The 17,217-nt window shown below is 46.4% G+C and overlaps 1 protein-coding gene and 1 long non-coding RNA gene across 2 annotated transcripts in view; one reads left to right on the top strand and one right to left on the bottom strand.

Moving 5' to 3' along the window:
* CSMD2 (CUB and Sushi multiple domains 2) overlaps positions 1–13,413 on the top strand; it is a 542,149-nt gene extending 528,736 nt beyond the window's left edge. The window contains exons 67-72 of the mRNA XM_044997694.1: positions 1,366–1,527; positions 2,251–2,363; positions 4,080–4,167; positions 5,718–5,856; positions 7,661–7,838; positions 9,750–13,413. Coding sequence (XP_044853629.1) covers positions 1,366–1,527; positions 2,251–2,363; positions 4,080–4,167; positions 5,718–5,856; positions 7,661–7,820 — 662 coding nt within the window. The 3' untranslated portion in view covers positions 7,821–7,838; positions 9,750–13,413. The remainder of the gene's footprint in view (positions 1–1,365; positions 1,528–2,250; positions 2,364–4,079; positions 4,168–5,717; positions 5,857–7,660; positions 7,839–9,749) is intronic.
* The window catches only part of LOC123355342, a 64,120-nt gene continuing 54,113 nt past the window's right edge, over positions 7,211–17,217 (bottom strand). The window contains exon 5 of the long non-coding RNA XR_006575072.1: positions 7,211–7,654. This is a non-coding gene — a long non-coding RNA (uncharacterized LOC123355342). The remainder of the gene's footprint in view (positions 7,655–17,217) is intronic.

Genomic DNA, 17,217 nt, shown 5'->3' with positions numbered 1-17,217 from the left:
TTAAACTCCATCAGTTTTAAAAAATTGGAGCAGTTGCAGGGGCCTCGGTCATTCATCTCTCCTGTTTACTCTCCCTGGCACACAAGTTAGGCTCCCAAAGAATGAAATGTTTTAGTCTAATGGAAATCTTTTGTGTTAGTATAGGGGTATCTGGGTGAAATTGAATGGCCTCATGTACAGGAGATGAGACTAAATGATTAAATGATCCCTTCTGGCCTTAAACTCTCTGAAAAGTTTTGAAAAATAATATGGATCAGAGTGGCAGTTTCACTTTTCCCTTTCACACTCCTTGGTGCAAAAAAAGGCGGGGGAAGGAAGAGGAGGGGGAGATTCTAAATTTTTCAAAAAACAAATTGCGATAATTTTTTAAAAACATGACACTTTTTTTTTTCAATTTTTTACATGAGACCTTTGGGGGAGAACTTTAAAAATCAAATGTACTTTTTAGAGGAAGGATGGTTTTGTGATTAAGGCCCTGGCGTAACACTCAGGACTCATGGGTTCAATTCCCACCTCTGCCGCAGGCTCTCTGTGTGACTTGGATCAAAGTCACTTAAACTGCTCATTGCCTCTGTTCCCAATCTGTAAAATGGGCATAATAACATATCCTTTCTCCTGCCTTTTGTCTGTCTTTAAATTGTAATATCTTTGGCTAATACGCTATGGCCCAGATTTTTAAAGGTACTTCAGCATTTCTCTGCTCAGCACTGCAACACTTAACTAATTTAGGAGTCTCAAACTCGTTTTCAAAAGTAATTTAGCATTTAGGAGCCAAAATCCCTTTGACAGTCAATGGGCTTTAGGAAAATGAAAGTTAGGCTCATAAATCACTTAGGCTTTGTAATCCTGAGCACAGCACCACATAAGTACCTTTAAAAATCTGTGTCTGTCTCCTACTATGTGTATATACAGCCCCTCGCATGTTGAGTCCTCAGACACAGCCAGGGTCCCTGTGCACTACTGTAATGCAAATATTATTAATACTTTTGACATTTTGTGCTGCTTGTTTTCTGTTGACCCTTTCCCCACTTGAACAAGGAAACCAGACTGATCAGTTTCCCTTTAGGTTCTAGTCTGTTATGTTTTGTGTTTCTCATGTGTTTAGGGAAATCTTTGTGCATCCAAGTTTCCAAACATGACAAACAATTTTCTATTCGTATTAGAATTTTTTTAAATACATTTTTAACCCAGCTGAAATTGCACCTTTAAATAAATTCATTCCTACGGATCTGCCTGTTTCTTTGTCGTCTTCCTCCCAAGGGATGTTCGCAATATTATCAATCATCCAGCAATATGGTAGAATATACCTTAGCTCTGCTCAAAACCCCCTCTTTCCTCCCCACCCCTCTTTCTTACTGTTTCCAGTTCCCGCTGATGTGTTTGCAAAGAATTCTCTGTGGAAAGGCTCTTACGAATACCTGGGGAAGAAGCAGCCCGCGATGCTCTCTGTCACGAGCTTCGATCCCACTACCAGTAAAGTCAATGCTACTTTGATAGACCACAGTGGCGTGGAACTGCTGGTGTCAGGTGAGGAGTCCTAGCACTGCGGCTTCTATGGATCCACGCTCACCAGGGCAGGTGCAGTCAGTCTCTCGCACTGAAACGGTGGCCTTTGGAGTCACAAACTGAAGCAGCGTTGTTCTGTTTTGTGAATGATATTGATTGCCTGCTGGATCTTCGACAGAACCGCTGAGCTTTGAAAGCTCCGCTCTTTGATAGCATTAGAGATTGCTGCACCTGGAGTTAAAGATACAGACTTTTGTTTGCTCTGATTCCAGCTGAAAGCCAGTGCTGAGCTCATGCTTGGTTCTGCAGTGGCAGATTCACAATTAGTTCATACAAATGAGGTAAAAAGGCATAAACGCCTCCTGCCTCATTATCCTCCGTTCTGTGCTTCTTATAATGAGCTGGTTATAAAGCTTAAACACTGACAGGCTAGGTTTTTCCCGTCCACCACATGGTTTATTATCCTGGGGAGGTCTGTGGGGTGGTGGTTTGTTTTGGTTTTATCGCGTCGTGGCAACATTTTTATATGGTGCAGGAGTTGTTTCTTGCTTTGGGAAGAAGCAGTTATTGTGCCACCATCTCTGACCCAGGTAGAAAATTCTCAGAAGCTACTTTTATAAATTGTCATCTCAGACTATTTGTTCCACTGGCCGAGCCCCTGCACCTCCATATCGAAATAGGGCACCTGCCAGGTTTGCTAGACCAAGAATGGCTGATTGGTAAAACCCCTGTGTTCTTTTCCAGGCATTTACAAGAGAGAAGACATGTACCTACTTCTCCAGGTTTATCAGATAACAGGACCGGTGGAGATCTTTGTTAACAAGTTCAAGAATGATAAATGGGCTTTAGATGGGCACGTAAGTATATCGACACGTGCAAATGTGTACTGTAAGTACACAGCTCTCTTGCGTGGCAGTGTGTGTTAGTGTAACAGCCCCTTCGTGGGTTATCAGCAAAGTCTGACCTTGAGAACCACAGCACAAACCTCTGCCACCTTAGCTGGTAGCAGTCGTAGGTTGTTATCCTCTGCTGTTAAAGGGGATTCAACGTTCTCTGCCAGTGCATTAGATTAACATTGCACAAGCAGCCCTTCTGCTATCACTTATGGCCATACGGATTTTCATTGCCCAGTGTTGTTAAATCTGCATGTTCTCCAGATAACGCAAAAGAAGAAGCCAAGAAGGTTAATTCCAGCTCAGCATTATGTCTCAGTTTAACATCCAAAAGAGCTAATCTTTCCCTGAGGACTTGGCTTCCCACACCAGCTTTTGTCTCTGGTAACTTCACATGTGCCTCAGAGGCCTCCTGGAGCTTAGGAGGAGACTTCATCTGATTGACCCCATGACCAGATGCAGCCTTGGCTCTGGCTATCTCTGTTATCTGCAGTATGTGCAGCAGTTATTACAAACAAGATTTCCCCCCTCAGGAACAAGTTGTTGGGTTGTTTGGGTTTTTTTTTAAATGCTTTCAGCTTTCTGTGCCATTGAGTTAAATTAATGCTATGCATAAACTTGGAAGAGATTGCAAAGCCGAAGCAAGTTCTGCTCGTAAACAGGTGGCTAATGTGGAGTCTCCGGTAAACTCCAGCTGCTGCGCTTCTCAAGCTGCTGTTGGGAGCCAAGAACTAAACTTCATGTGCTGCGGCAAACGGTGAATTACAAAAGTTTGGATACTTTGTTGGTCTTGTTTTATGGCACAAATTTTTCCTCCGTCAGACTCAACAGTTGATTGTTTAGTGCCACTCTGTGCCTTCAACTAGAATCTCCTACCAAACAAGCACTTTGCAGGACTTCCGGACACCCAGTGGGGCATCCGTCTTGCCGGATGCCAGTATTCTATGCAATTAGCAAGTAGAGTTGGAAGCAGGACTACCGAGAAAATCAGTGGTGGGCTTCCATTCTCTCAATAGCTACCGTAGTAAATTCGCTCATTTTACATGTTTTGAGCAGCCATTGCTACAGACTCCATCTGGCATCCGAGAATCACACTGGGTCCGTTCTGCATCTCCTCTCCTCACCTCTAATAAATGTTCCCGCGGTCTGAAACTTTAGCTGGCAATTCTTTTGATGCTAACCAAAGCAGACTAGACTCCGCTCATTCACCCAAACCTGGGTTGGCTCTGCAAGACCAAAAGGAACAAACCATTGGTTTTGTCAATGAAGTCAGCTGCTGAAGATGCTAAGATTAGAATTCACCCCTGTGCCAAGGGTCAGCATGAGATCCTTACAGTACTTGAAGTTCAAAATAAGTCTTCAATTGAAATTACATCTATGCTCCCCATGTGGCACTGGGGTGAATGTCACCCTCTGAAATAATATACCTTTAACAGAAGAGAGTGTCATTTGTGTGTGGCCATGCTTTTAATATTAACCAAGCACATCATTAATATTAATATCGGATATTTAGCTGAGTTGATCTTTGTGTGAGTAAATGTATCCATGCTTCTGCCACCCACTGTGCTTTGAACAGATTTATGGCCAAACCACCAGGTTTGTGTTACATCTGCAGTAAGATACGATGAATTTTTGAGATTCCATTGTAAATATGATTTATTTGGGCTCCTACGATTACAGGTCTCGTCTGAGTCATCAAGCGGCACTTTTGTATACCAGGGCTTTGTACGCGGCAAAGGGTTTGGGCAGTTTGGCCTTCAGAGACTCGGTAAATTTTGTTTTATTATTATTTCAATGTTTAGGATGGATTTCGACCCTGGAGAAAGTTTGAAAACATGAAGCATTTTACCATTCCTGCATTTTGGTTTCCAAATATACCGGGCCTTATCTACACGCTGTGTAAATTGGCTTAATCCGACTGATGCTAGTGGATCTGCACTTATTTTATATCAGCTGAGGATCTGGCCCAATATTTCTCGCTGCTTTGGCTGTTTGATCTGTCCATCTTTTAAACACCCGTGCCTCCTTTCTTACTCTCAACCACCGCCTCCTGAAGCAAGGACTGACCTCTGCACTGGTGATTCCGTGCAAAGGATGTCTAGCCTTTGCAACAACAACAACAACACAAAAAGGATGTTCTTAACTCAGGTTAGCTTAGTCAGGTTAAAATAGCAGTGAAGACATGGAAACTCGGCTTTGAACGCAGGTTAGCAGCTTGAGTTGAAACCCAGGCTCCCCTACAGGCTGTCACTTGTGCTGCTAACCTGAGTTAAAAGTTGAGTTGCCATGTTGTCACTGCTATTGTAACCTGAGTTACACCCAGGCTAAGAACACACCTTTTTTCCAGTGTAGACGTCCCCTTCGAGCCGCGGCGGAAGGCGGTAGCTTTCTCTATGGCAGGGGGATTGGCAGAGTTAGTGAGGACAAAACACGCCTCTTTAAGGACAGCAGAAAGATAAATATCGGTAATGAAGCCAAAGGAAAAGACAACCCATGTGGTCTAGTTGTTAGAGTAAGAGACAGTGGAGCCAGGACTCCTGTGGGTGAAATCTTGGCTCTGTTGGAAGCAATAGCAAAACTCCCCTCTGCCAGCGAGAAATCATGCTACACACTGGACTGGAAGCCGGCAGACCTGAGGCGTGGCTCTGTCACTGTCCAGTGTCAAGCCACTCCACCTGTCTGTGCCTCAGTTCCCCCATCTGTCTAAAGGGGGTGAAACTACTTCCCTGCCTCGGGGGGGGGGGGTGTTCTGAGGACACATTCATGACTATTTCTGACATGTTCATGTCCTGTAGTGGTGGGGGCCTTTGGAATACCTGGGTACAGCAGACAGAACTGGAGTCTCTTCAGAACGCTACCTGCTAGAGAACCGACTCTTAGGGTTTCCACCAGCTGTTGCTTGCTAGTATTTGAGATGCGCTTAGCCTGCTGTTACTGGCTGCTGTTAAGCAGCCGCCCCACTGCTCCTCTTCCGCCCCTGTCTGCAATCACCCAATTGCTAGCAGGCCAGCATTAACCCTACCCTTAGAACCCTACCTTTAGGCACTGACACTTGAGCATTCTGGTGTTAGTATTTTTACTTTACTTAGATCTTTGCTGGGTTTTTTTTTTTTTTTTTTACTATGAAGTCAATGTTGAAACCTCAAACTAGGCAACATTATGCATTGTATTATAGCTGCAGTCCAGCCTGCATATGAATCCAAACCTTTAAATTACCTTGATGCTGAAGCATGGAATGAACTTGTTCTAGCAGAACTTGAGCAAACCCCAGTTCCCAGCAGCTGGGGTTTAAACGTATTTACTTTCATTGTGTTTCAGACATCAGCCTGATTGAAAACGATCCAGAATCAATAGGACATCATTTTGCATCAAACAGCAGTTCTGTGGCAGCTGCCATTCTTGTGCCTTTCATAGCCCTGATTATTGCAGGGTTTGTGCTCTATCTCTACAAACACAGGTAGGTTTCAGGAGTGAAGCGATTAAAAAAACCTGATTCATTGCTGGGCCGCGAGGGGCAATGCCTGGAGAAAATGGGATCGAAAAGAGCTCGGTGCTGAGGGGAATATTAATATTTGCAAGCTTAGCTTAAGAGAGCTCCTGATAGTTCTGCTTTCTGATGTGGTTGGTAAGGTGAGGAAATACTGTAGCAGCAAATTTGCAAAGGACTGGGTAATTTAACAACTGCTAAGAAGATTTGTAGCAATGCCAGGTTAGATAAGGCAAGCAAATCTCATGCTTCAGTTTAAGACTGATCCTGCAGGCGTTGCAAAGAAATTTTTTCTCAGGATTTGATGCTTTAAAGCGAGAGCTGTTGCTTTGGTTTGAAACTTCATGTATGTTGGTCACTGCAGGAGGTAGGATACAGGACTTGCCCGCCCCATGGTCTGGTCCAGGGTGGCCAATCTATGTTAATGATGCCTTTGAGAATCTGGGCATTGCAGTGAGATTGTCAAAAGTACCTAAGGGGTTGAGAAGCACACGTCTCTGAAAATGCTGGTGGAATTTGTGCTGCTAACCGTCTTGGGTGCTTTTGAATGTCTCCCCCTCGGTCCCTGTGCTAGTGACCTGAGCATCATTGCTAGCTGGCTTACGCAAATGTCAGATATTTACATCTTGGCAATGCTAGTGCTGCTCACCACTCAGGGAGGAGTCCTGTTCAGTTGCACATGCAGCTTACTCCTTTGAACCGAGACACAACAATGGAAAATTGTGGGCACTGAATGCTTGAGAACCTGGCCCTGAGCTTGTCTCAAAATTTGCCCCAGAAGGCCTGGTTAAGAGTAGATGAATTACCCACAACTCTAGCTGAGGACAGTGGAAGTCCCAGTTGCTTGGCACCTTTCAGGATGACCGTGCAGGCTCAGCAGGCTGCAAACAGATTTCACCTTCCATTGTTTTTGGTCTTGGATCCGGTACCATTTCCTCACGACCCTTCGTCTTGAAAGGAACAAGATGAACCATGTGGTGGATGGGGGAGATTAGTCTTGTTTCGCCTTACAGCAGGCAATTGGGTGTCTCTGAAAAACCTCAAGTCCCAGTCAGATAGCAAGACCTCCTTTTCCAGACCCGTCCTGCTAGAGATTCTGGGCCAGATCTTCAGCTGGTGTAAAGCAGCATAGCTATGCTGATTCACACCAGCTAAACTTCTGGCCCTCCATTCCTGCTTAATGCCATCGGGGCACCACCAATGAGGTAATATTGATACAACTAAGAAAGCACCCAGAGATATCCTGTAGGCCATTTGGGCACATCTGACCCTGCTCGAGTGTAGTGAATTCATTAGACCTTTCAGTGAGACAAGGTGGGTGAGGTAATATCTTTTATTGGACTAACTTTATGGGAAGGGAAACGCTTTTGAAATTCACAGAGCTCTTTTTTCAGGTCTGGGGTAGGTAACCAGGATGTCCAAGCTAAATACAAGATGGGACAGATTGTTAAGCATAAGAAGTTCACATATACTGTAGGAGACCACTTAAAATGAAGTGGGCAATAAACCCCTCTGCAGTCCTAGGATAATGGAGGCTTAGCTGGCACTGGGGTGTGTTACAAATTGTTGTAATGAGACATAAAACCAGGGTCTCTGTTAAGTCCAGGGTTTTCAACATCCAGCAGACACTGTTTAATTTAAGTTCCCAGGCCCATCTCTTAGACCTTTCAGTGTCGTTTTGGCTCAGCATCCGAGCTGGGAGAAATGGTCACAAGCCTGATACTGTGAGGAACTAGCCGTGATCTCTCTGGGTTCTGTTTCCGGCACCCTGCAGGAGAAGACCAAAAGTACCGTTCAATGGTTATGCCGGCCATGAAAACACCAACGTCCGAGCGACGTTTGAAAACCCGATGTACGACCGAAACCTACAACCCACGGACATCATGGCCAACGAGGCGGATTTCACTGTCAGCACCGTGTGCACGGCGGTATAGCACTCATCCTCTCGTGTGGTGAGTGTGAGAAAAGAAGACTTGATACTTGGCTGTTGAAGGCACCCGCAGATCTATCTATTTCGTTGGCCCAACCGGGCTGCAGCTGTCACCATTAAAATGCCAATGTTGTTATAAACAGGGTCTCTTTAATGGTGACCACTGGCTAACTAATCTGACCCACTGTAATCCACACATGCAGCTTATACAGAGCCTTGCTTTGACTTCAACATAAGTGCCGTGCTGTTAGTTGGACGCAAATGGGCATTGATCCATACAGATCCCTGTTTGCTTGTGAAAACCTAACGTTTAATTGGCATCTTTTGGAATTCTAAGTCCAACCCCCCAAGAGGCACATGCTCACCCCTGCCCTTTCCCCCCCAGTTAGGAGAACAAACACCTGGTGGGGGGGGCGAGAAGTGAGTCCAAAATTCAAACTGGAATAATTCCCTTAATAAAAATAAAAAATTGCAGGTGAGGAATCTCGCCTAGTGGTTTCAGCAGGAGCCTGCATTCTAGTCTCTTGTGAATTCGGGGAGCATGAATAGTCTTGTGGTGAAGGCGCTGGGCTGGAACTCAGGAGATCAGGACTGGATTCCTGGCTCTGCCACAGACTTCCTGTGGGACCTTGAACAACTCACTGAGCCTTTTCCTGCCTCCATCCCAGGGACGGCTCTACGAATTCTGCCGCCCCAAGCAGGGCGGCGCACCGCACCACTCGTGCTGCCGGGCGCTGGTCCCGCGCCTCCACGGGACCTCCCGCAGACGTGCCGCTGGCCCCCTGCCTACAGTGGAGCTTCCGCAGGCATGCCTGCGGGAGGTCCACAGGAGCCGCGAGACCAGCGCACCCGCCGCAGTCATGCCTGCGGGAGGTCCGGTCGTCCCGCGGCTCCGTTGGACCTCCCGCAGGCATGACTGCGGAAGGTCCACCGGACCCGCCTGCCGCCCTCCCATTAAAATGCCGCCCCACGTGCGCGCTTGGCGTGCTGGGGTCTGGAGCCGGCCCTGCTCCATCCCCTCTGTACAACAGGGTTAAGAGCCCTGCTCTACCTCACAGGGGCGTTGGGAAGATAAATACATTGCAAGATTGTAAGGTGCTTAGATGCCGTGGTGACTGGGCCCAGATAAGCACCTAGCAGTTAGAAAGTTATTACAGTCACATCTGTGACTCATCTCAGCTTTTGCTAAGGGGAGCAGAGACAGGTTCAGTCAGTCAGCACCAGTGCATGAACCCAAATGTTTGGGAATCCATCGCTGGCAGGCAGATACACCAGGCTGTTATACAGGGGAAGAGATTTGAGATCATCCCCAACACCTTAGATCCACACATCCAAACGCTTTGGATCTGATCACTGCAGTTTGGTTCCATCTTTAAGTAGAGACCATGATGCTGTTACTGAGACTGCCTTGTGCAAGGTGGCCCAGTGGTTTGGGCAGTAGCCTGAGACTTGGAAAAACCGACTTCAAGTCCCTGCTCCGCCACAGACTTCTTTTGTGACCGTGGTCAAGTCACTTAGCTTGTCTGTGCCACAGTTCCCCATCTGTACAGTGGGAATCATAGCCTTGCCCTACGTCAGAGAGGTGTGGGGGTGGGAGGGTAAATACATTACAAACTGTGAGGTGCTCAGACATTATGGTAATGGGTGCAAGGTAAGGTATATCTTAGGCCAGGTATACACTAGAAAATATCACAAAAAAAGTGTGTTTGTTGGTATATCTTAGACATCAACATAAGCTACACCAGCAGAAGTACTTATTTTTGCCCGTATAAGCGGCATCCCCACCCCTAGCCAGTATTGCTACATCAGCAAAAGTTTCCAGTGTAGCCCTGGCCTCAGAAAGATAGTGAAACTGCCTCTGGTTCTCTGGTTCTTGCATGTCTAATAATAACTTGCTCTTGTCTCTCTCTCCTTTCCTCCCCAACTGCCCCAGAATTCTCCACGGGCAGGTGGCCTGTTGATGATTGTGTTTCACCTCACTAGTCCTCGGTCATTATCTTCCCTACCCCAATCATGCTGAGGCTGTGGAGAAGCTGCTGCTCCGTTGTTGGACTTTGAGTTACTCCAGAGAGAGCCTGCTAGGCTGTCATCCATCCTCCTCATCTTCACCCACCCACCACGTCTTGCAGTGGATAATCAAGCCAACCAAAGTGTCTCCTCCAGCACAGCTCGGGAGAACCTCTCCTCTTCCCCTCCACTGAGCCACTTCCAGTTCCTCCTGGCCAACTTCAAGATCCCAGCGTTGCTGCTCAGAAATCAGACCGCGCCCAGCTGCTGAGCCTTAGAAGGCAGGTGATCGCCTTCTAAATTGCCTTGCCAACCTGCTGTTCATTATCTCAAGAGAAGCAGTTAATGCCGGCTGAGTGCTTTTCTAGCAGAGGAAACAGTTGTTGGGGGCTTCTGTGAAACCAACACCCCATGGCTTTTGGGAAAAAGCTTTCTTGGCAAAGGGATGGACTTCAGGTTGCACGGCACAAAATGTCTATGGGTGTAACTGAGACATCCAACTTCTGGAAGGGAGAAATGATTGGTTTGTTTGTTGTTGATTTTTGTTTTGGTTTTTGGCAAGGGCTTTTAGTGATGCAAAAGTTCTGAACAAGGATTTTTTTTTTATTAGAGAGAAGGAAAATCTTTTTTTCCCCCCGTCTTATTGATTTTTCCCTCGGTTTTCTTCTGCTGCTGCTGTTAATTTCAACATCCTTTCTCTAAATCTCAGAGGTCACCATGGGGCCAATAGGAATTGAGTCTCTCAACCAATGATTCTCTGTCCCTCCTGTCCCAGCGGTTAATGATTGCTACTCTTCTGTAACTCTTTACATAAACATACACACACACACACACATATTTAGGGGGATAGAAAAAAAGAAAACTTCTTTTTCAAAATAGACCCTACAAATACAGATCATTTTTTCCCCTAGTGAGTTCAGAAACCTTTGCCCTTTCCACGGCAACACGGGAAGGGCTTTAATTTCAATGCGGCGCCGTGGGCTTCATTTCTCGGAGGCCAAAGGGGAGTTTTGACCGCAATGAAAGCAGATAAGAAGACTTGATGTTGTTATTTTTCCCTTCAAAGAATGACGCTTTGGTGATGAGACTGGTCGGCTCTAATAAAGGGATTTAGGTTTTGATTCAGGATTTAATTCTGTTTGGTGTGAGTAGCTCTTTGTTAGACAGGGCTGAAGTCAGAGAGAGCAACCGTGCCGTTTTATCCCATCACGAGCCGACCGCTTTTCCCAAATGCAGCAGACTTAGACCAGTATGTGTCAAATGAACTTAGAAGAAGCAGCTTTTTGTTACTGAAGTGGAAACAAAACTTTAAAAAAAAACCCAACCAAGGTGTTAATTTACATTTAAGTTTGGTTTTGAACAGTATCGTTCCCCTCTCTAATATTGTCTAGGTTCCTGTCTGATTAAAACCACACTGCAGCGCTTTTCTTTGCTGTCCCTTTTACTGGAGCTAGAGATATATTTAATTTTACTTCTAGCTCTTATTTTGACAGCTGTCTGACAGTAAGCAGTGAGCTACAGCCTGTTTGCTGAGCAGCCAGCCTGCCAAAAAACAGGCCAGTTGCGCTCCCAGAACCATGCTGCTCAGATTGATTGGGAAGAGACGCATGTGTGTGTTTAAAGCGACAGGGTCCTGTGGCCCCTTAGAGACTAACAGACGTATTGGACAAAGTGGGGATTCACCCACGAAAGCTCATGCTCCAATACGTCTGTTAGTCTATAAGGTGCCACGGGACACTCTGTTGCTTTTTACAGCTCCAGACTAACACGGCTCCCCCTCTGATGTGTGTGTTTGTGTATGTGTGCGTATTCAAAGCAGGTGTACGTTTTTAACAGTGCGAGTGATTAACTACTGGAACAGTTGTGGTAGAATCTCCATCACTGGCAATTTTTCAATCAAGATGGGCAGTTTTTCTAACCGATCTACTCTAGGAGTTACTGTGGGGCCTGTGCTATGCAGGAGGTCAGACTAGATAATCACAGTGGTCCCTTCTGGCCTTGGCATCTCTGAAAAACCAGCGCGCTGATCCTGCAAGGAACACCAGTGATGCCAGGGGCTGCTTACACATTGCTCCTTGCCAGTTTGGGTAGGGGACCCATGCTGACAAAGAGCAGCTCCCCCAGCAGGACACTAGCAACGGGTCGTATCCAATGCACTGATGAGGCTGAGACGGCATCCTGGTGCTACTGGGGGGTGGGGGGAGTTCCCTTTTTAGTGAGGGTTAAAGTGGTGATGAGCAGCTCCCTCTAAAGCAAAGATTTTGTGGGTTATGGGCCCCATTCCATCCCCGTCCCCACTTGTGCGGATTGATAGAGGGTCTGGATCCAGTTGCAAATTGAGATAGACGGATGTATAAGAAAAGAACTCCACAGCGTGTGACTGAAGTGTGCAGCAGCATTCAGTATCATAGCCACAGGGCCAGCTTCTTGCCTTTGCACATGTGTCAATGTGGAGTAACTCCTGTGAGCTCCAAGGGGTAACCAAGCTAAGGATCAGCCCAGTGATTTTTATTTTGCCTGCAAATAGCTGACCAGCTTCAGATTTGAGACCTCTCTCTGGTCTCCCTCCATTATCCCAGACACTAGTTCAACCAAATAAGATCCCCAGGTGATTGCACGGAGCATTATTCCTATCCTTTTTACTGACCCCATGGTATATTGTGAGGACCCAGCTCCCTTAGAAAGAGAACTGTGCATTTAGCAAGAGAGCATCCTCTTGCAATCATTCATGCTCTGCTGATAATTATTGTATCAAATTGGCAGCCCTCTCGACCTTCACACTTACTGATCTGCTTCAGAACATCAGACCAACAGTGGGGACCGAAATGACATCCTTCTGCTTCCACCATACAGACCCCCCTGCCACTTGACCTAAATTAGAATCTTTGCCAGCTGTGAGCAGGACAGGCTATATGACACATATTTGAGCAGTTCTGATTCTGTTCAGTAGAGGGCAGTGGCGTGCACACACACACACACACACAGAGTTAACTAAAGAATTAAGGGCCCCACATTCTCAGCCTTTCTGATTTGTTCAGATAATGCAACAGTACGGGATATACATAGAGGTTTAGAATCCACCAGATGTCTTTTAATAGCATGGCAGGATGAACTGTGGCTCTATTTAAACACAGCACTAGCTGCTTTCAACCAATTATGTACCAGTTTTCATTGCTGTTCATGCAACAGTTCAAAGGTGGTACTGCCCCATTTTTTTTGCAAGCTGGCCGGGTCATGAAATGTGACATATTTTTCATTCTTGTGCCCATCGGACTTGCATTATGTTTAAAAAAGAAAAAAGAAAAAAAATCCCTCTTTTGTACAGAGATATATTTTTATGAAACAAAAGTTTGTACAGTTAAAAAAAGACACAATGTAAATGGGTTTTTTTTTTCATTATTGTAGTAAACAGTAGTGGAAGATTGGCTTTTTTGTAAATGTAATAAAATGTATAAATATGGTTTACATTAAAAAATTGTAAATATGTAATCTATACATACACTTGGCTTGTCTGCAGTATATTCAAGTTAATTTATCTGTCTCTGTATATGAGGCTTTTCATTGTGTCCAGGCATACTTTACTGAATTTGAAAGCTATTTTAAATTTTTGAATTAAAATAAAATATAAATTTTTGCATTGCTTTTCTTACATTTTCCTGGCATTTTTTCATCTGCTTCCAAGGATCTCCTCATTCTACTCTGCAAGGAGGCTATGGACACCAACCACGCAAGCTGGGAAAGGCCTCTCTGTATCTCCTGAGAACAGGAGGTTTCAGCCAGCCTGCGGATAAACCTAGATATGGGTGGGCTGAGGACACGGAGGATTCTCGTTGCTGTACTGAATCTTTTCTCTTTCCTTCATGCAGTTCTACTCTAGAATGGAGGGGTTGGGGCTGCAGGTCAGAACTGAACGGGATTGGCAAAGCTGGGGAGGGGAAACCCAAGACTGGCCTAGCAGGGAATGCGGCAGAGTGGGAGTTGGATGCAAAGGCAGAGCTGAGTGTGGGGTGAGCCCAGGACTGGAATAGCAGTGGGGTTCAAAAGATGCATTGGCAGAGCTGCAGGAGAAGCCAGGGCTGGCTTAGAAGGGCACTGTCGATCTGGCTGAGGTGCGTTGGCAGAGGGACAGTACAGGAAAAAGGAGGATGCTTACGCCAGCCACCTTTCTTGCTCTGTGCCCGGCTCTTCAGCAGGCCTTTATTCCCTTGCCTTCCTGAGCACCATGTTCACAGAGCCATAAAGGGAATAGGAGCAAAAGGCGGGAAAGGGAATCAGACAAGACCCTTTCCCCCTCCCACTTCACATACTCGTCTCTCCTACCACAGCCGGCAGCCATCAGGAATCCTTGGAAGACATCCCCGATCTGGATTCAGTCCGTGCTTCCTGGCTTGCAGCAGATTCATGCACAAGGAGCTAAACTGAACTGACATCCAGGGTGACGACTTCTCTCTCCAATTGCTCTGCTAACAGAGGGGGATGATATTCCACCTGTAATCCTTACCTTTTTTGGTTTTCTTTGGCGAGCTGTTGCTATTTCATCCACGGGGGAGGAGGGACAGAGGGAGGATTCGGTGAGATTATAGAAAGGGGGCCAGATCCTTAGCTTCGGTGGGGCTATGCTCGTTTACAGCAGCTAACAGCGCTACTGAATTACCCCAGTTGTGGAGCGGGACTAGAAATTCAGAGGAGCTGCATGAGCTGCTGGATGAAAAGCGATGGATTTAACGCTGACACCTCCTTGATTCATCCGCCCTGCTCCCAATCAGAAGAGCGGGGACCTGTGTCCCCCCTGTCATGTGAAAAGCCCCTCGCCCTTCAGTGTGCTCAGTAAAACAAAAGAGAAGAAAGTGGGGCTAGGGGAGACCAGAGAGCGAGAGGTTGTGACATGAAATCAGCTCCTTAGCTCAGTTACTCCTCAGGCCGTGAGAGCCAGGGAGCTGCGTTCTCATCTGGCTCAGCAATTATTGGTTACCTCTGAATGCCCCGTTGGCGCTGAAAGACATTTTCCATTGGAGTCCGGGCCGTAGCATAGGGCTAGGTGGGCCTGCGTGTCAATTGGGTTATTCTCTTAAGCGATGCGAAGACAAAGCAAAGATCCTGCCGGCAGCTGGTGCTCAGTCACGATCCCACAGGACATGTTGTAGAGCAGAGGTTTTAGCCCCCTATGTCCTGGCCAAATTATTAGAAAAACCACATTCTTCCTCCCCCGAGTCCACCTGCAGTGTCAGCCGGATGTGCGGCTCTTCAGTAGGGCCCCTAGACCATGGCATGGCATGGCTGGGCCAGGCCTCACCGCAGTGGTGGCTGCGGTTTTACTGGCACGTGAAATGATCCTTTAATATCCCTCGCCTACCTCACAAGGTGTTTGTGAGACGGAAAGTGCTTAATAGGCAACAGCAAACTCCGATTGTTGGCAAAACAGTGTCATAGGAGTGCACAGTGTTACAACTGTTGTTTTAGTCCTGATCTGGGTAGAGGGATTACAACTGAACCATGGTTTTATGGGAATTACTAGCGCTCCAGATGTTAAAGGGAGCCATGCTGGTTGGACCAGGAAGCATTTGTCAGACTTGGTCCCTAAAGCACAGAGTATGTAGTTAAACTACACAGAACTAAAATGTTGGCCATGCTGCCGTGTGCCCAAGTTTGTGCCTGTCGGAAGAAGGGTGGGGTCTTAGCGGCTACACAGCAGACTCAGCCATGCCATGGGTATTTGGCTGGATTTTTAGAAGGGTTGAGAAGAGTTGGTTGAACTATTTTGACTTTTCAACACAATTTTTCATTGAAAATTTGGCAGAAAAGAGCACCCAAAATATCAACAAAATCTTTTGTCGATTTTTTTTTCCAGTTTAGCTGGTTTGAAATATTTTAATCTTTTGCAAAATTAGAGGTGGGGGGAGTCTAAAATATTTACAAACTATTTTACTGTTTCTTTGTCTAGGGATAGTGCTGGACACACCTGGGTGTGAATTGGAGCTGTGGGGGCTCATCTCTTCAGACAATCAGGCTCATGAGGACTAAAATGTATTCACCCACGAAAGCTCATGCTCCAATACGTCTGTTAGTTTCTAAGGTGCCACAGGACTCTTTGTCGCTTTTTACAGATCCAGACTAACACGGCTCCCCCTTTGATACTAAAATGCTCGTGTGTGTGATTTTCAGAGCTGGGTGGGAATATAAATGGGGAATTACATGCCTAACTGGGTGCATACGAGAAAGTTATAGGCCCGTAGATTTTTTTCATAAATTGAGCATATTTTTAACCACGGTTTCCAGAAAGTGCCCTGATCATGTTTTTTTAACTTTAAACCATGTTCAGCACAGTCTCAGCTCGCACCCAGGGAATTTTCCTAGGGTTGACAAGGCTCAAGGGTTGTATATGTGACACCCGTGTGTTATTAGCAGTGCTTAAAAAAAACACCTCTTTTCGTTTGTAGGCAGGCAGTTCTGCCCATTATCATGGCCCAAATGGAGAATAACTTGTTTTGATGTAGTGCTTTTCATTTGGAAGGGATCCTGAAGCATCTGCAAACCACATATTCATGGATCACGTCTGCCAACCATTGGAATGCAGCCCCCTCTGGGAAGGAGCACAGCAGCTGTTCAACAACACGCTGCAATGTTCCTCAGCAGTTTACGTCAGGAAGAAGAATGCACAGAGGGCAAATGTGGGTAGGCAGAGAAGGTATTTCCTCTTCTCCCTCCCCCGTCCACGTCTTTCCTCCGCACCCTAAGGCAGAACGCTAAATAAACCATTTCCCGGTCTGAAATCAAGACCATCAAGTGAGACATCTGTGACAGTGCACAACTTTAATCCCCGCGCCCCCTGGAGAAAGGCTCAGCAGAAAAACAAATTAGTAATGTAATTGCTGTACTGAGCAGCCTGGAAGAAAAAGCCCCATGTCCCTGCCAACATGGTTTGGTCCACCCGGCCCCAGCATTGCTTCAAAAAGCTGTTTGCTGAGGTCTTCCAGTCCTAACCATGAGCCCCCAAAATGAGCTCCTGACAATGGCTGGGCTGGGTCCTGGGCTGGAAACCGCCCCAGCTGGATTAACGCCTTGTTCTCCCAGCAATTCTCTTCTCCTTCTTCACACAGTGGGCAAAGACATTTTTTCTTTTCTGCCGGTGATTTAATGGCCCACAGGTGGGTTTTAATCTGGTGACTGCAGCAAACAGCCCTGCAGCAGCAGCATCCCCCGCGCACTTGTGGCATTTCAACAGGGCGAGTAAATGCAAATGCCAAGTCCGTTCGGGAAGGGAACAAAATGCGCCTATGTTCCATGTGCCGCCATGCCAGGTAATAGCTGTGCTGATGCTGGGCAGGGAGAGGGCTCCTTAGGAGGTTTGGGGATGTATGTGTGGAGGAGCAGGGGGCACTAAAGGGCTCTGTGTC

This window comes from Mauremys mutica, chromosome 23 (genome assembly GCF_020497125.1).
Source record: "Mauremys mutica isolate MM-2020 ecotype Southern chromosome 23, ASM2049712v1, whole genome shotgun sequence".
NCBI lineage: Eukaryota > Metazoa > Chordata > Testudines > Geoemydidae > Mauremys > Mauremys mutica.
The sequence above is the reverse complement of the archived record's forward strand: the minus strand, read 5'-3'. Positions and strand labels throughout refer to the sequence as shown.